The 18,252-nt window shown below is 40.3% G+C and overlaps 1 protein-coding gene and 1 long non-coding RNA gene across 6 annotated transcripts in view; one reads left to right on the forward strand and one right to left on the reverse strand.

Annotated features, from left to right (window-relative positions):
• Positions 1–18,252, forward strand: part of NEK11 (NIMA related kinase 11) — a 284,063-nt gene that overhangs the window by 204,269 nt on the left and 61,542 nt on the right. For 4 of the 5 annotated variants that reach the window (XM_086674282.1, XM_086674283.1, XM_086674285.1 and 1 more), the window contains one exon: positions 17,459–17,555. The exons of the other annotated variant lie outside the window; for it this stretch is intronic. In XM_086674282.1, the coding sequence (XP_086530408.1) occupies positions 17,459–17,555 (97 nt within the window). Of the gene's footprint in view, positions 1–17,458; positions 17,556–18,252 lie in introns of those variants that run through there. 5 annotated transcript variants of the gene reach the window in all.
• On the reverse strand, positions 1,423–18,221 carry LOC147577158 (uncharacterized). Its single transcript, XR_015239969.1, has 3 exons — positions 17,983–18,221; positions 17,352–17,578; positions 1,423–1,527 (listed from the first exon to the last, which is right to left on the reverse strand). It is a non-coding gene; the product is annotated as an uncharacterized LOC147577158 (long non-coding RNA).

An 18,252-nucleotide genomic window follows, 5' to 3' on the forward strand; every position in this document is an offset into this window, starting at 1 on the left:
GCAGAGTGAATGCCTGCGTGCAGAACCAAGACATATGATCCTGGATCTGCTTCGCTGAGTGCTCAGCTGAGACCCCAGTTCCACTCTATTCAGCTCAAAAAAGAGGTAGTCAGGACACAGACCCTCCATCATCCATCCCAGCCCCAGAAGGGGCTCAGTAATGCTCTTAGGTATGTCTGACTGCATGTGACACAGATGGCCATCCATGTGCCTTCCTAGGTGAGGTGGCTGCTCCTGGACCCCAGTAAATGAGCTAATTAACTTGGCCATTTGAACTTTAGAGACTACTTGTTCTGGAAAGGACAATATTGAGCTGTTCTTTCTGGCAGTAATTATGTACCAGACCAATTGCTTTTTGAGGCCACTTCTAGTTGGGTCAGTAAAGCTGTGTCACTGGAAGAGAGGGAATTAGTCCACCTATTTGCAGGGGCAGAGCATTTCTTTTCTGGTTCATTTAGAACTATAAGGTTATTAACACAAAAAGTTAGAAATATGGGTAAGACTGCATTTAACTACAAATCACTTGGTGATGAAGTGTCTATTGAGCTTTCCTGGCACAGAACCGTGGTAGAGTGCAAACAGGAATATGATCCACAGTTCATATTTTCAAGGAATTAGTGGTGTGAACATCTCTAGACCAAATGACTAGAATTCCAGGCAGGAAGTAGTAAACACCAGTGAAGATGAGTAGGAAGATCAGAATCACCAGCTCACTGCGCCCTACCCCTGGAGATGCTGCTTCAGTTGGTTTAAGGTAGGTCTTGAGAATCTGCATTTTTTTAAAAATCTTTTTAATGTTTATTTATTTCTGAGACAGAGAGAGACAGAGCATGAGTGGGGGAGGGGCAGAGAGAGAGGGAGACACAGAATCAGAAGCAGGCTCCAGGCTCTGAGCTGTCAGCACAGAGCCCGACGCGGGGCTCGAATCCACAAGCCAAACCATGAGATCATGACCTGAGCCGAAGTCGGTCGCTCAACCGACTGAGCCACCCAGGCGCCCCTTGAGAATCTGCATTTTTTAAAGGTAGGCTCCATGCCCAGCATGGGCCCAATATGGGGCCTGAACTCATGACCCTGAGATCAAGACCCAAGCTGAGATCAGGAGTCGGGCACCTAACCAGCTGAGCCACCCAGGTGCCCCAAGAATCTGCATTTTTAGCAAGTTACCAAGCAGTGTTGATGATGCTGGTCCAGGGACTGTACTTTGAGATCCACTGGGCTAGAAGCACTCTCTTCCAGCTGTGGATTTATAAACAAAATGCTTATTTTTGACAAATTTTGATAAATTGAATCAAGTTTTTAATAAAAATGCCTCACATTCAATTTTTTTAATATTTATTTTTGAGAGAGAGAGAGAGAGTGTGTGTGTGTGAGTGGGGGAGGGACAGCAGTGGTAGGGGGAAAGGGGATCCAAAGCAGACTCCCAACCAGGTACCCATGTGTCATGGCCTGGGTTCTTCAGGAAGCAGCCTCTGACGTAAAGTTGAGCGGGCAGGACCTTTATCTGGGAGTGCCCCCAGGAGAGCCCTGTGGACAGGAGGGGAAGGAAGCAGTGTCAGTTAGAGGAAGGACAGTGCATTGATGCAGGCCTGATGATCCTTCCCCAGCCCCATGGGGAGTTCTGGACTTACAGGAATTGTGTGCATGGGCCAAACCTATACCATGGTCAGTCATTAAATGTGGGCCACATGGGAGGGACATGATATTGTTTGTTTTTACCATTTTATTTTATTTGTTTTTTTAGTTTACGTCCAAATTAGTTAGCATACAGTGCAACGATGATTTCAGGAGTAGATTCCTTAATGCCCCTTACCCAATTAGCCCATCTCCCCTCCCACCACCCCTCCAGTAACCCTCTGTTTGTTCTCCATATTTATGAGTCTCTTCTGTTTTCTCCCCCTCCTTGTTTTTATATTATATTTGCTTCCCTTCCCTTATGTTCATCTGTTCTGTGTCTTAAAGTCCTCATATGAGTGAAGTCATATGATTTTTGTCTTTCTCTGACTGACTAATTTCACTTAGCATAATACCCTCCAGTTCCATCCATGTAGTTGCAAATGGCAAGATTTCATTCTTTTTGATTGCCGAGTAATACTCCATTGTGTGTATGTGTATATATATATATATATATATATATATATATATATATATATACCACATCTTCTTTATCCATTCGTCTATGGATGGACATTTGGGCTCTTTCCATAATTTGGCTACTGTCAGTGGCGCTGCTATAAACATTGGGGTGCATGTGCCCTTTGGAAACAATACACCTGTGTCCCTTGGATAAATACCTACTAGTACAATTGCTGGATTGGAGGGTAGTTCTATTTTCAATTTTTTGAGGAACCTCCGTACTGTTTTCCAGAGTGGCTGCACCAGCTTGCATTCCCATCAGCAGTGCAAAAGAGATCCTCTTTCTCCGCATCCTCGCCAACATCTGTTGTTGCCTGAGTTGTTAATGTTAGCCATTCTGACAGATGTGAGGTAGTATCTCATTGTGGTTTTGATTTGTATTTCCCTGATGATGAGTGATGTGGAGCATTTTTTCATGTGTTGGTTGTCCATCTGGATGTCTTCTTTGGAGAAGTGTCTATTCATGTCTTTTGCCCATTTCTTCACTGGATTCTTTGTGTTTTGGGTGTTGAGTTTGGTAAATTCTTTATCGATTTTGGATACTAACCCTTTATCTGATATGTCGTTTGCAAATATCTTCTCCCATTCTGTCGGTTGCCTTTTAGTTTTGCTGATTGTTTCCTTCACTGTGCAGAAGCTTTTTATTTTGATGAGGTTCCAGTAGTTCATTTTTGCTTTTGTTTCCCTTGCCTCCGGAGATGTGTTGAGTAAGAAGTTGCTGCAGCCAAGATCAAAGAGGTTTTTTCCTGCTTTCTCCTCAAGGATTGTGACGGCTTCCTGTCTTACATTTAGGTCTTTCATCCATTTTGAGTTTATTTTTGTGTATGGTGTAAGAAAGGGATCCAGGTTCATTGTTCTGCATGTTGCTGTCCAGTTTTCCTAGCACCACTTGCTGAAGAGACTGTCTTTATTCCATTGAATATTCTTTCTTGCTTTGTCAAAGATGAGTTGGCCATACACTTGTGGGTCCATTTCTGGGTTCTCTATTCTGTTCCATTGATCTGAGTGTCTGTTTTTGTACTAGTACTATACTGTCTTGATGATTACAGCTTTGTAATGCTGTTTGAAGTCTGGGGAGAGACAGGATCTTGGGCAAGGCAGGTTTCTGTGGCTAAGGCAGGTCGTGAAGGGCCACAGCTGGAGGCTTCTACCAGCTGGGGAACAATTCCTTCCTTGAAAGAAACTTGGGTGGTACATTGCTATCCCTGAGGCGCTGAAATAACATAGCGAAGACAGAGAACAGCCTGCTTTGCAGATTCTTAGGCAATTTTATTGACATCATGAGGTCCACTGTATCACAAGAACATCTCAAGGAGAAAATCTTCATGAAGATGAAGGCCAGCCAAGCCTCTCAGCAGAGTGGGACAGCTTTCACACTCCCTACTGGTTCACGGCTCCCATCATCTGGAGCGGTGGAGAGAGGAGAAGGCAGATGCAATGTTCTCCCCAAACTTCCATTTTTGGAGGAGAGATTTTTTTCTGATAATTTACTGATTTTTAAAAATCAGCTCATGAAAATTCTTATCTGGATGTGGCACTTCTGTGGGGGATTAGAAAGAATATACATTTGGCAGTCAGGAAACCACAGTTCCAGTCCTGACCCTGCCTCTTTCCTTATAGCTCTGTGACCTTGAGCAAGCCATACAGCCTCTCTTGGCCTCAGTTTCCCCATCCATAAGATAAGATAGTTTGGCGTGAAGAGGTCTGTGGTCACTTCCAGCTCAGGATCATGAAGCTTCTCCAACATGTAGGCCAGGAGTCAATAAACTACAGCCCACAGGCCAAATCTGGCTCAATACCTGTTTTTGTAAATAAAGTTTTACTGGAACACAGCCATGCTCATATATTTTGCCTCTTGTCTATGGCTGTTTTCATGCAACAATGGCAGAGTTGAGTAGTTGCAACAGAAGATTGTCTTGCAGGTCTAAAATATTTATTACTTGACTCTTTACAGAAAAAAAAATTGCCATCCCCTAGGCAAATCTTCCATCACGTGCCATTCTAAAGAGGAGAAGGAACAATATGGGCCACGAGGACATGCCTTTGCCATAATTTGGGCCAAGAGAGGTGTCTGTCAAGTAACATTTCTGGAGTATTCCTTGGGCTGTTGCGAGAAAGGGGAGGGTCAAAGGAGATGAGGAGAGAAGCATCCTGAACATACTGTGCACCAAGGGCAGCGTCTGCAAGGATTCCTGAATAAGCAGTGTCCTTAAGTGGGATCTTGTTTGCCAAAATATCCACCCTGCAATCCCTGCATCAGCTCATTTATTACCCCCACAGCAGGATGTTTAGCAAGGAGGGAAAACGCAGGTTTCTCTTTTACCATCAAGGTCATTTGTATAGGAACTGAGCTGGGGGAAAGAATGAGTAAAGTAAATGAGTAAAGGGAAATTTTGGAAGAAATGAGAGAAGAATCTCTCTCTGCTGGTGAAATGGCAGAATCATGAAGCTGTCACTCCTTTAGAGAAAATAGCTCTGCTGGTAAGAGACCACAGAAGTAGGAAGAATCCCGACAATATTACTATTAGGAGCTGTGCTCCGCAGTCTTAAGAAGCACAGCTTCTAGTTGCTTAACGACTCTTCATATCATCTTGTGTTCATCTCAGTGTCAAAACAGTCCATGGGGTAGTATCAAGTGTTATAATCCTCATCATCCTATGTTTCACAGGTGTGGAAAGACTTCAGGATGATTTGTCTGATGCTTTTTATAACGCCTGCAGCGTTTATGGTTCGTCCCAGCCATTTACCTCTTAACATTTGGTCCTTTTGATTGCTTTTTGTTGTTGTTGTCAGTATTAGTGTTGCCTTCCCAGGGAAATTCCACCCCCCTGAAGGTCTGGGAAGATGTCTTATACCAGGTCATAGAAGGTTTGCATTGAGAGAAGGCAGTCAGTCTAATGAAGCCACTTAAATATAAAATGAGGAAGATGAGGCTCTGAGAGGTGACCTGAGGGCCACATAGCTGAACATACTCTAGCTCTAGAGTAGAGCTAGAACAATAACTGTGATCCTCTAACTTGAAGGCTGGTGCTTTTTGCACAGATCTTCATTACACCTCTTGGTAGTCCCCCCACCAAGTGCCTTATGTATACATACAAAGTAGTACTCCTGGTGAGTATCTAGACAGATACCCTGTCTTTCGAAATAGATTAAGCTCTTTCTGGGTTAAGGACCATGGCTGCTATTTACATTACTTTAACTCATAACTTTGAGCATCAAAAATATAATCCCTACCTTAAGAAACTAGAAGATGAGGAGTGAATTAAACCCAAAGCAAGCAGAAGGGAAGAAATAATGAAGACAAGAGTGGAAATAAATGAAATAAATAGCAAATGAATGAAATAAAATAGAAAAACAATACAGAACATCAATAAGACCAAATATTCTTGAAAAGATCAACAAAATTAATAATTTTTTTAGCTATAATGTCCAGGAAAATAAGAAATGACACTCAAATTCATGAATATGGAATGAGAGGGGAGACATAACTACTAACCTTAAAAAAATGAAAAAGATGAGAAGAGTATACTGTGAACAACAGTATGGCAGCAAATCAGAGAACTTAGATTACATGGGCAAATTTCTAGAAAGTTACAAATTACCAAAACTGAGTGAAGAACAAGAAATCTGGACAGACCTAAAAGAAGTTGATCAAATTAGTAACGAAAAACTTCCAGTAGAGAAAAGCCTAGGCCCAGAAGCTTTCACTGGTGAACTCTGCCAAACATTTGAAGAAGAATTAATACCAGTTCTTCACAAACTCTTCCAAAAAAATGTAATTTGAAGAACATTTCCAACTTCATTCTGTGAGGCCATTCTTTGATACCAAAACCAGACTAAGACATCACAAGAACAAACAAATAAAACGATGAACCAATATCCATCAGGAATAGATATGCAAAAATCATCAACAAAACACTACTAACATAAATTCATTTAAAAAACATTAAAAAAAAAACAAAGGATTACACATGATCAAGTAGGATTTGCCTGAGAATGCAAGGGTCATTTAATATCAGAAAGTCAATAAATGAAATATACCATATTAATAGAATAAAGGGAAAAATTATATGATCATCTTAATAGATGCAGATAAAGCATTTGACAAAATCCAATATCCTTTCTTTTTTTATTACTATTATTTTTTTAATTTTATTTTTTATTTTAAAATGTGCATCCAAATTAGTTAGCATAAGTATCCAAAATCTATAAAGAGCTCACCAAACTCCACACCCGAAAAACAAATAACCCAGTGAAGAAATGGGCAGAAAACATGAATAGACACTCCTCTAAAGAAGACATCCAGATGGCCAACAGGCACATGAAAAGATGCTCAACGTTGCTCCTTATCAGGGAAATACAAATCAAAACCACACTCAGATATCACCTCACGCCAGTCAGAGTGGCCAAAATGAACAAATCAGGAGACTATAGATGCTGGCGAGGATGTGGAGAAACGGGAACCCTCTTGCACTGTTGGTGGGAATGCAAACTGGTGCAGCCACTCTGGAAAACAGTGTGGAGGTTCCTCAAAGAATTAAAAATAGACCTACCCTATGACCCAGCAATAGCACTGCTAAGGAATTTACCCAAGGGATACAGGAGTACTGATGCATAGGGGCACGTGTACCCCAATGTTTATAGCAGCACTCTCAACAATAGCCAAATTGTGGAAAGAGCCTAAATGTCCATCAACTGACGAATGGATAAAGAAATTGTGGTTTATATACACAATGGAGTACTACAGGGCAATGAGAAAGAATGAAATATGGCCCTTTGTAGCAACGTGGATGGAACTGGAGAGTGTGATGCTAAGTGAAATAAGCCATACAAAGAAAGACAGATACCATATGTTTTCACTCTTATGTGGATCCTGAGAAACTTAACAGAAACCCATGGGGGAGGGGAAAGGAAAAAAAAGAGGTAAGAGTGGAAGAGAGCCAAAGCATAAGAGACTCTTGAAAACTGAGAACAAACTGAAGGTTGATGGGGGGTGGGAGGGCGGGGAGGGTGGGTGATCGGTATTGAGGAGGGCACCTGTTGGGATGAGCACTGCGTGTTGTATGGAAACCAATTTGACAATAAACTTCATATATTGAAAAAATAAATAAATAAATAAAAAGGAAAAAGAAAAAAAAAAACAAATTAGTTAGCATATACTGAAGCAAAGATTTCAGGAGTAGATTCCTTAATGCCTCTTAACCATTTAGCCCATCCCCCCCCCCACAATCCCTCCAGTAACCCTCAGTTTGTTCTCCATATTTATGAGTCTCTTCTGTTTTCTCCCCCTCCCTGTTTTTACATTATTTTTGCTTCCCTTCCCTTATGTTCATCTGTTTTGTCTCTTAAAGCCCTCATATGAGTGAAGTCATATGATATTTGTCTTTCTCTAACTGACTAATTTCACTTAGCATAATACCCTCCAGTTCCATGCACGTAGTTGCAAATGGCAAGATTTCATTCTTTTTGATTGCCGAGTAATACTCCATTGTATATATATATACCACATCTTCTTTATCCATTCATCCATGGGTGGACATTTGGGCTCTTTCCATAATTTGGCTACTGTCAGTGGCACTGCTATAAACATGGGGGTGCATGTGTTCTTTCGAAACAGCATACCTATATCCCTTGGATATTTATCCTATTAGTGAAATTGCTGGGTTAGAGGGTAGTTCTATTTTTAATTTTGGGAGGAACCTCCATACTGTTTTCCAGAGTGGCTGCACTAGCTTGCATTCCCACCAGCAACGCAAAAGAGATCCTCTTTCTCTGCATCCTCGCCAACATCTGTTGTTGCCTGAGTTGTTAATGTTAGCCATTCTACCAGATGTGAGGTAGTATCTCATTGTTTTGATTTTTATTTCCCTGATGATGAGTGATGTGGAGCATTTTTTCATGTGTCGGTTGGCCATCTGGATGTCTTCTTTAGAGAAGTGTCTATTCATGTCTTTTTCCCACTTCTTCACTGGATTCCTTGTGTTTTGGGTGTTGCATTTTATAAGTTTTCTGTAGATTTTGGATACTAACCCTTTATCTGATATGTCATTTGCAAATATCTTCTCCCATTCTGTTGGTTGCCTTTTAGTTTTGCTGATTGTTTCCTTCGCTGTGCACAAGCTTTTTATTTTGATGAGGTTCCAGTAGTTCATTTTTGCTTTTGTTTCCCTTGCCTCCAGAGATGTGTTGAGTAAGAAGTTGCTGCAGCCAAGATCAAAGAGGTTTTTTCCTGCTTTCTCCTTGAGGATTGTGACGGCTTCCTGTCTTACATTTAGGTCTTTCATCCATTTTGAGTTTATTTTTGTGTATGGTGTAAGAAAGGGGTCCAGGTTCATTGTTCTGCATGTCGCTGTCCAGTTTTCCCAGCACCACTTGCTGAAGAGACTGTCTTTATTCTATTGGATATTCTTTCCTGCTTTGTCAAAGATTAGTTGGCCGTACATTTGTGGGTCCATTTCTGGGTTCTCTATTCTGTTCCATTGATCTGAGTGTCTGTTCTTGTGCCAGTACCATACTGTCTTGATGATTACAGGTTTGTAGTATAGCTTGAAGTCTGGGATTGTGATGCCTCCTGCTTTGGTTTTCTTTTTCAAGATCGCTTTGGCTATTCGAGGTCTTTTCTGATTACAAACAAATTTTAGGGTTATTTGTTCTAGCCTTGTGAAGAATGCTGGTGTTATTTGGATAGGGATTGCATTGAATATGTAGATTGCTTTGGGTAGTATCGACATTTTAACATTATTTGTTCTACCTATCCAGGAGCATGGAATCTTTTTCTATTTCTTTGTGTCTTCTTCAATTTCTTTCATAAGTTTTCTATACTTTTCATTGTATAGATTTTTCCCCTCTTTGGTTAGATTTATTCCTAGGTATTTTATGGTTTTAGTGCAACTCTAAATGGGATAGATTCCTTGATTTCTCTCTGTCACTTCATTGGTGGTGTATAGGAATGCAACCGATTTCTGTACGTTGATTTTATATCCTACAACTTTGCGGAATTCATGAATCAGTTCTAGCAGTTTTTTGGTGGAATCTTTTGGGTTGTCCATATAGACTATCATGTCAACTGTGAAGAGTGAAAGTTTGACCTACTCCTGGCCGATTTGGATGCCTTTTATTTCTTTGTGTTATCTGATTGCAGAGGCTAAGACTTCCAATACTATGTTGAATAACAGTGGCGAGAGTGGACATCCCTGTCTTGTTTCTGACCTTGGGGGGAAAGCTCTCAGTTTTTCCCCATTGAGGATGATATTAGCATTGGGTCGTTCATATATGGCTTTTATGATCTCGAGATATGCTCCTTCTATCCCTTCTTTCTTGAGGGTTTTTATCAAGAAAGATGCTGTATTTCATCAAATGCTTTCTCTGCATCTATGGAGAGGATCCTATGGTTCTCGTCCTTTCTTTTATTGATGTGATGAATCATGTTAATTGTTGTGTGGATATTGAACCATCCTTGCATCCCAGGAATAAATCCCACTTGGTCATGGTGAATAATTTTTTAATGTATTTTTGGATCCGGTTGGCTAATATTTTGTTGAGGATTTTTGCATGCATGTTCATCAGGGAGCTTGGTCTGTAGTTCTCCTTTTTAGTGGGGTCTCTGTCTGGTTTTGGATGAAGGTAATCCTGGCTTCATAGAAAGAGTTTGGAAGTTTTCCTTCCATTTCTATTTTTTGTAACAGTTTCAAGAGAATAGGTGTTAACTCTTCCTTAAATGTTTGGTAGAATTCCCCTGGAAAGCCATCTGGCCCAGAACTCTTGTTTTTTTGGCAGATTTTTGATTACTAATTCAATTTCCTTACTGGTTATGGGTCTGTTCTTCCTGTTTTAGTTTTGGTAGTCTATATGTTTCTAGGAATTTGTCCATTTCTTCCAAATTGCCCATATTATTGGAATATAATTGCTCATAATATTCTCTTAATATTGTTTTTATTTCGGCTGTGTTGGTTGTGATCTCTCCTCTTTCATTCTTGGTTTTGTTTATTTTTTATTTATTTATTTATTTATTTATTTATTTAATTTATTTTCTTCATGATCAAACTGGCTAGTGGTTTGTCAATTTTGTTGATTCTTTCAAAGAACCAGCTTCTGGTTTCATTGATCTGTTCTATTGGGTTTTTTTGTTTGTTTGTTTCGATAGCATTAATTTCTGCTCTAATCTTTATTATTGCCTGTCTTCTGCTGGTTTTGGATTTTATTTGCGGTTATTTTTCCAGCTCCTTACAGCATAAGGTTAGGTTATGTATCTGAGATATTTCTTCCCTCTTTAGGAAGGCCTGGATTGCTATATACTTTCCTCTTATGACTGCCTTTGCTGCATCTCAGAGGTTTTGGGTTGTGGTGCTATCATTTTCATTGACTCCCATATACTTTTAATTTCCTCTTTAACTGTTTGGTTAGCCCATTCATTCTTTAGTAGGATGTTCTTCAGTCTCCAAGTATTTGTTACCTCTACAAATTTTTTCTTGTGGTTGATTTCGAGTTTCATAGCATTGTGGTCTGAAAATATGCACGGTATGATCTCGATCTTTTTGTACTTACTGAGGGCTGATTTGTGTCCCAGTACATGGTCAGTTCTGAAGAATGTTCCATGTGTACTGGAGAAGAATATATATTCTGCTGCTTCAGGGTGAAATGTTCTGAATATATCTGTCAAGTCCATCTGGTCCAGTGTGTCATTCCAAGCCATTGTTTCCTTGTGGATTTTTTGATTAGATGATCTATCCATGGCTGTGAGTGGGGTGTTGAAGTCTCCTACTTTTATGGTATTACTATTGATGAGCTTCTTTATGTTTGTGATTAATTGATTTATATATTTGGGTGCTCGCACATTTGGCACCTAAATGTTTACAATTGTTAGGTCTTCTTGGTGGATAGACCCCTTGATTATGATATAATGCCCTTCTGCATCTTTTGGTACAGTCTTTATTTTAAAGTCTAGGTTGTCTGATATAAGTATGGCTACTCCAGCTTTCTTTTGTGGACAATTAGCATGATAGATGGTTCTCCATCCCCTTATTTTCAATCTGAAGGTGCCTTTAGGTCTGAAGTGGGTCTCTTGTAAACAGCATCTAGATGGATCTTGTTTTCTTATCCATTCTGTTACCCTATGTCTTTTGATTGGGTCATTGAGTCCATTGATGGTTAGAGTGAGTGCTGAAAGATAGGAATTTATTACCATTATGATTCTTGTAGAGTTGGAGTTTCTGGTGGTGTTCTCTGGTCCTTTCTAATCTTTGTTGCTTTTGAGATATATATATATATATTTTTTTTTCATCTTTTCTCCCCTCAGAGAGTCCCTTTTAAAATTTCTTGCAGGGCTGGTTTAGTGGTCACAAACTCCTTTAATTTTTGTTTGTCTGGGAAACTTTTAATTTCTCATTCAGTTTTGAATGACAGCCTTTCTGGATAAAGAATTCTTGGCTGCATGGGGCACCTGGGTGGCGCAGTCGGTTAAGCGTCCGACTTCAGCCAGGTCACGATCTCGCGGTCCGTGAGTTCGAGCCCCGCATCAGGCTCTGGGCTGATGGCTCAGAGACTGGAGCCTGTTTCCGATTCTGTGTCTCCCTCTCTCTCTGCTCCTCCCCCGTTCATGCTCTGTCTCTCTCTGTCCCAAAAATAAATAAACGTTGAAAAAAAAAAATTAAAAAAAAAAAAAAGAATTCTTGGCTGCAGATTTTTCTGATTCAGCACACTGAATACATCCTGCCACTCCTTTCTGGCCTGCCAAGTTTCTGTGGATAGGTCTGCTGCAAACCTGATCTGTCTTGCCTTGTAGGTTAGCGACTTTTTTTCCCTTGCTGCTTTCATGATTCTCTCCTTGCCTGAGTATTTTGTGAATTTGACTATGATATACCTTGTTGATGGTCGGTTTTTGTTGAATTTAATGGGGGTCCTCTGTGCTTCCTGGATTTTGATGTTTGTGTCTTTCCCCAGGTTAGGAAAGTTTTCAGCTATGATTTGCTCACATAACCCTACTACCCCTATTTCTCTCTCTTCCTCCTCTGGGACCCCTATGATTCTGATGTTCTTCCTTTTTAATGAGTCACTGGTTTCTCCAATTCTTAAATCGTGCTCGTTTGCCTTAATTTCCCTCTTTTTTTCTGCTTCATTATTCTCTATAAGTCTGTCCTCTATATTGCTGATTCTGTGTTCTGCCTCATCCATCCTTGCAGCCGCTGCATCCATCCATGATTGCAACTCAGTTATGGCATTTTTTTTCAACATTTATTTATTTTTGGGACAGAGAGAGACAGAGCATGAACGGGGGAGGGGCAGAGAGAGAGAGGGAGACACAGAATCGGAAACAGGCTCCAGGCTCCGAGCCATCAGCCCAGAGCCCGACGCGGGGCTCGAACTCACGGACCACGAGATCGTGACCTGGCTGAAGTCGGACGCTTAACCGACTGCGCCACCCAGGCGCCCCAGTTATGGCATTTTTAATTTCATTCTGGCTATTTTTTATTTCTTTTCTCTCTGCAGAAAGGGATTCTAATCTATTTTCAACTCCAGCTAGTATTCTTATTACTGTGATTCTAAGTTCTGGTTCATACATCTTGCTTGTATCTGTGTTGGTTAAATCCCTGGCTGTTGTTTCTTCATGCTCTTTCTTTTGGGGTGAATTCCTTCGTGTTGTCATTTTGAAGGGAGAAAAGGAATTAATGAGGTAGAAAATTGAAATTAAAAAAATTAAAATAAAAAAATATTAAAATTCAAAATTAAAAACAGACACACACAGAAATCAAATAGATGATGCTAGATCCTAGGTGTGTTTTGGTCTGGGTGTTGAAAGTGGTTTGACACATTAGAGGGAAAAAAAGTGGGGGGCGGGATAAAAAAAAAAAGGAAATCGTTTGAGAATTTAAAAAAATGAATACACTGAAGTAGACAAAAATGAGATGATGTGGGTAAGATAGAATGTAAAAAAATACACACAAAATAGAAAATATAGTAGAAAAAAATTAAAGAAAAATATTTTTAGTAAAAATTAAAAAGAAATATGAATTTTTTCATTTTCTGTATTTACGAGAAAAGAAAATAAACAAAACAGAAAAAAAAGAAAAAAATCATTTGAAAATTTGAAAAAGTGAATACACTGTAGCAGACTAAAAAAAATGATGGGAGTAAGATAGAATTTGAAAAAACTTACATAAAAGCAAAAAATATAGTAATAAAAATTAAATAAAAATATTTTTAAAAGAAATTGAAAGCAAAAATGAAGTTTTTCTCTTTCTGCATTCAAGAAAAAGAAAAATGAAAAAGAGAAAAAAAAGAAAAAGAAAGAAAAAAGGAAATTGTTGGAAAATTTGGAAAGGTGAGTACACTGAAGTAGACTAAAATAAAATGATGGAGGTAAAGTAGAATTTGAAAAAACTTACACAAAAGTAAAAAATATAGTAATAAAAATTAAAGACAGATATTTTTAATATAAATTGACATTAAAAATGAGTTTTTTCTCTTTCTGTATTGAAGAAAAAGAAAAGACTTTTATTATTTTTTTTTTAATTTTTTTTTTCAACGTTTATTTATTTTTGGGACAGAGAGAGACAGAGCATGAACGGGGGAGGGGCAGAGAGAGAGGGAGACACAGAATCGGAAACAGGCTCCAGCCTCTGAGCCATCAGCCCAGAGCCTGACGCGGGGCTTGAACCCACGGACCGCGAGATCGTGACCTGGCTGAAGTCGGACGCTTAACCGACTGCGCCACCCAGGCGCCCCAAGAAAAGAATTTTAAAAGAGAAAAAGGAAAAAGAGAAAGAAAGGAAAAGAAAAAAATTAAATAGATGAACCTGCTAACAGATTGAAGTCGGACTGAAATTGCTTAGTTTTCCCCTAGAGGTCAGTCCATGTAGCTCTTTATAGTCCATAAATTAAGCTGGAGGTGAGCTTAATTCTTGAAGAGTGAAGTTGGCTCAGTTGAGCTGTTACACCGAGCCCCACCCTCCACTAGATGGTGCTGCTAGCCTACTGGGGTGGATTGTTGCGGTGCTCGTAGGTGCGCATGCGTGGGAGCGGTGAAAATGGCGCCACCCAGGTACCCAGTCTGTTCTCCCGGATCAGCAATCGCCCACCCGTGCTCTGTTTTCAGCTCTCATCCACTCCCCACTGTTTCACTCTCTGTGACCAGGCCCCAGGCAGTACCTCTCTCCCAAGTTTTGTCTCAGATGTGGTTGTTGTCCCCAGCCCCTTACTTCCGAAGGACTGCGGCTTTGACCCATTCTGCCCCTCTACGGGAGGGTCTCACTGAGCAGTGGCCGAATGAGCAAGGGCCGAATGTCGGCTGCACCCAGGAATGCCCGCTGGACCCTGCTGTTGCCAGTGCCCCAAGACTGCGGCCAGGTGCCAGCCTGCCCAAAAAAAAAGTTCATGAGACAGTGTAGCAGCAACTTTTCAGGGATTATGAAAAATCACAACACATATCTGGCCCCAGGCTTCACCCTCAAAGACCTTGCCCCAGCACCAGCGAATGTGGTGCTGGTGTCTTCTGGGGTCTTCTGGGACCAGGTGGCTTCAACAGTCTCTACCAAATGTCCTTCCAGCAGTGGAATCACGTCTCCCTGTGTGGCCTGAGAACCTCCCAGACTTCACTCTGTTCCTGGGGATTCACCCTTCCCATCAGAGAACCACCAGGTATCGAGCTGCAGAGTTTGGCTGACTTTGCGCTCCCCTTGTTTACAGTCTTAATGGAATTTAAACCCTCTCCTTTCTCCTTTCTCCTTTCTCCCTTTTTAGTTTAGTCCCTGCGACTGTTTCCAATTTTCCACTTTCTCTCCAGCTGCTTTTGGGGAGGGATGCTTTTCCTGTATGCTCCCCCCTCCCCAGTCTCCGTCTTCTCTCCTCCCGCAAAAGGGTTCCCTACCTTCCACGGCTTCTTGCTCCGCAAGTTCAGCTCTCCGTTCCGCGTACCTGCTGAATTCTGTGATTCAGGTTGTGCAGATTGTTGTGTTAATCCTGCAATCAGTTTTCTAGGTGTGTAGGATGGTTTAGTGTTGGTCTGGCTGTATTTCATGGACACAAGACACACAAAAAGCTTCCATGCTTTTCCGCCATCTTGGTTCCTCCCCTATCCTTTCTTGATTAAAAAAAACAACAACAACACTCAACAAACTAAGAATAGAAAGGAACTTCCTAAACCAGATAAAGGGCATCTATGAACACACTATAGCTAATTCATACTTACTGGTATAAAAATGAGTGTTTTTCCCCTAAGATCAGGAACATGACAAAGATGTTTTCTTTCACCACTTCCATTTAGCACTGTCCTAGAGGTTCTAGCCAGGGAAATTAAGTAAGGAGAAGAAATAAAAGGCATCCAGGTTAATGAATGGATAAAGAAGATAAGATTATATATCTTATATAGAATCTAGGGGTATTACTCAGCAATCAAAAAGAATGAAATTTGCTGTTTGCAACTATGTGGATGGAACTAGAGGGTATTATGCTAAGCGAAATTAGTCAGAGAAAGACGAATATCATATGACTTCACTCATTTGAGGACTTTAAGATACAAAACAGATGAACATAAGGGAAAGGAAGCAAATATAATATAAAAACAAGGAGGGGGAAAAAACAGAAGAGACTCTTAAATACAGAGAACAAACACAGGGTTGCTGGAGGGGTTGTGGGAGGGGGGATGGGCTAAATGGGAAAGGGGCATTAAGGAATCTACTCCTGAAATCATTGTTGCACTATATGCTAAGTTTATGTAAATTATAAAATAAATAAATTATTTTTTTAAAAAGGCATCCAGGTTAGAAAAGAAGTAAAACTATCTTTACTTAAAGATAACATGTTCTGGAGCGCCTGGGTGGCTCTGTCAGTTAAGCATCCGACTCCGGGTCAGGTCATGATCTCGCAGTCTGTGGGTTCAAACCCCGCGTTGGGCTCTGTGCTGACAGCTCAGAGCCTGGAGCCTGTTTCAGATTCTATGTCTCCCTCTTCCTCTGACCCTCCCCTGTTCATGCTCTCTCTCTGTCTCAAAAATAAATAAATGTTAAAAAAAAATTAAAAAAAATAAAGATAACATGTTCTTGTACGTAGAAAACCCTAAGAAATCCACTAAAAACTGTTAACACTAATAAGCAAGATTGCAGGATACAAGATCAATACACTAAAACCAGTTGTATTTCTATACACTAGCAGTGAACATTTCAAAAATGAATTAGCATCAAAATAAAACACTTAAGTATCAAAAATAGCATCAAAATAGCATCAAAAAAGTATAAATTTAATAAGATGCATGCCTTATGCTGAGATCAACTTTGGAAGCACAAAGAACAGGGTAAAAAATATTTGCAAATTCTATATCGAGTAAAAGTTTAATATCCATAATATGTAAAGAACTACAACTCAACAACAAAAATACAAACAACTCAATTTAAAAATGGGCAAAGTACTTGAATAGACCTTTTTTTTTTTTTAAAGAAGATCTACAAGTGGCCAAAAGCCACATGAAAACTCGTTAAGGAAATGCAAATCAAAGCCACAATGAGATACCACTTCACATCCACTAGGATGGCTATAATTTAAAAACCAGAAAATAACAGTGTTGTTGAAGATGTGGAAAGCCTCATACACTAATAGAGGGAATGTAAAATGATGTAGCTGCTGGGGAAAACAGTCTGGTGGCTCCTCAATAAGCTAAGTATAGAATTAGTATATGACCCAGCAATTCCACTCCTGGATATATACTCAAAAGAATAGAAAATGGGTACTCAAACAGATTCTTGTAGGCCAATGTTTATTGCATAATTACTTATGACACTAAAAAGGTGGGAACAACTCAAGTGTCCATCAATAGATGAATGGTTAAACAGAGCGTGATATATACATGCAATGAATATTATTCAGGTATAGAAAGGAAGGCCTAATACATGCCACATGCTGATGAACCTTGAAAACAGTATGCTAAATGAAATAAGCCAGATACAAAAGGATACATATTGTATGATTTCATACCACACTTGCCGAAAGAGACTGCCAAAGGCTCCTCGAGAACGTTTGCTTTTCCATAGATGCATTTCCCCTGAGTTCTCTCCTATAAAAGCCTGTCTTTTAAATAGCAGTGTCCCATTTAAATAATCCTTTCTGACAGAGGCTTGGCCCTGGAATTCCTTGTGCATATTAAAACTATAAATAATCCTGTCATTAGGAATAAATCTCCTTAATGTTCATGTCATAACTGAATTCACCTCTAATTAATGTAGCGTTACCTAGTGGCACAGGTGGATTAACTTCTGTTTTCTGATTGCCCTTGAATGTTGCCTGGAAGTTGCCGGGGTGCTGATGAAGTCAATAAGGGCTGTGCATTGATTTTCAGATGCGAGGACGATCCCCAGCACAGCTCCAGACGTGTCCCCGGGACTAACAACGTTCAACAGCACAGTGGCCGCGACCAAGATGAAACACATGAGGGAGTAAGTAGCATGTTGCCTGACCCCTAGGAGAGTGGAACATGAGACCATATTGACAAGGAGTGTGATCCTATCACGTAATGCTATTCCACTTGGACACCACAGACATAACAGCTGTGCTCTTCTAGAAGCCGGTGTAAAAACTCAGTTGGAAAGGCCTGAATCTGCATCAAAAACTCCTGCTGTGGTCTGAATGTGTGCCCCCCTCCCCCAAATTCATATGTTGAAATCCTAACCTCCAGAGGAAATGTTAATAGTAGGTGGAGCCTTTGGGAAGTGCTTAAATCATGGCAATTAATGACTGGCACATAGGCCTTATGAATGGGATTGGTGCCTTGTAACAGAGGTTCCAGAGAGCTCCCTAGCCCCTGGTGCCATGTGGGGACACAGGGAGCAGTTGCTGGCTTTGAACCAGGAAGAGAGCCCTCACCAGAAGCTGACCATGCAGGTGCTTTGGTCTTGGACTTCTCAGGCTCCAGGACTGTGAGCAATGCATCTCTGTTGTTGATAAGCTACGCAGTCTATGGTAGGCTGTAGCAGCCCTGAAGAATAAAGACAGCACCGGTTACAGGCTTCTGGGCAAAGAAGAAACCCCAGCCTCCTAGTCCAAATTTTCCTGGACAATTCATGTCTGTAGATCAGGAGTTGACAAATTCTCTCTATAAGGGGTAATGTAATAAATACTTTAGGTTCTGTGGGC

Source organism: Puma concolor, chromosome C2, assembly GCF_028749965.1.
Source record: "Puma concolor isolate L17-30 chromosome C2, mPumCon1.1.hap2, whole genome shotgun sequence".
Classification (NCBI taxonomy): domain Eukaryota; kingdom Metazoa; phylum Chordata; class Mammalia; order Carnivora; family Felidae; genus Puma; species Puma concolor.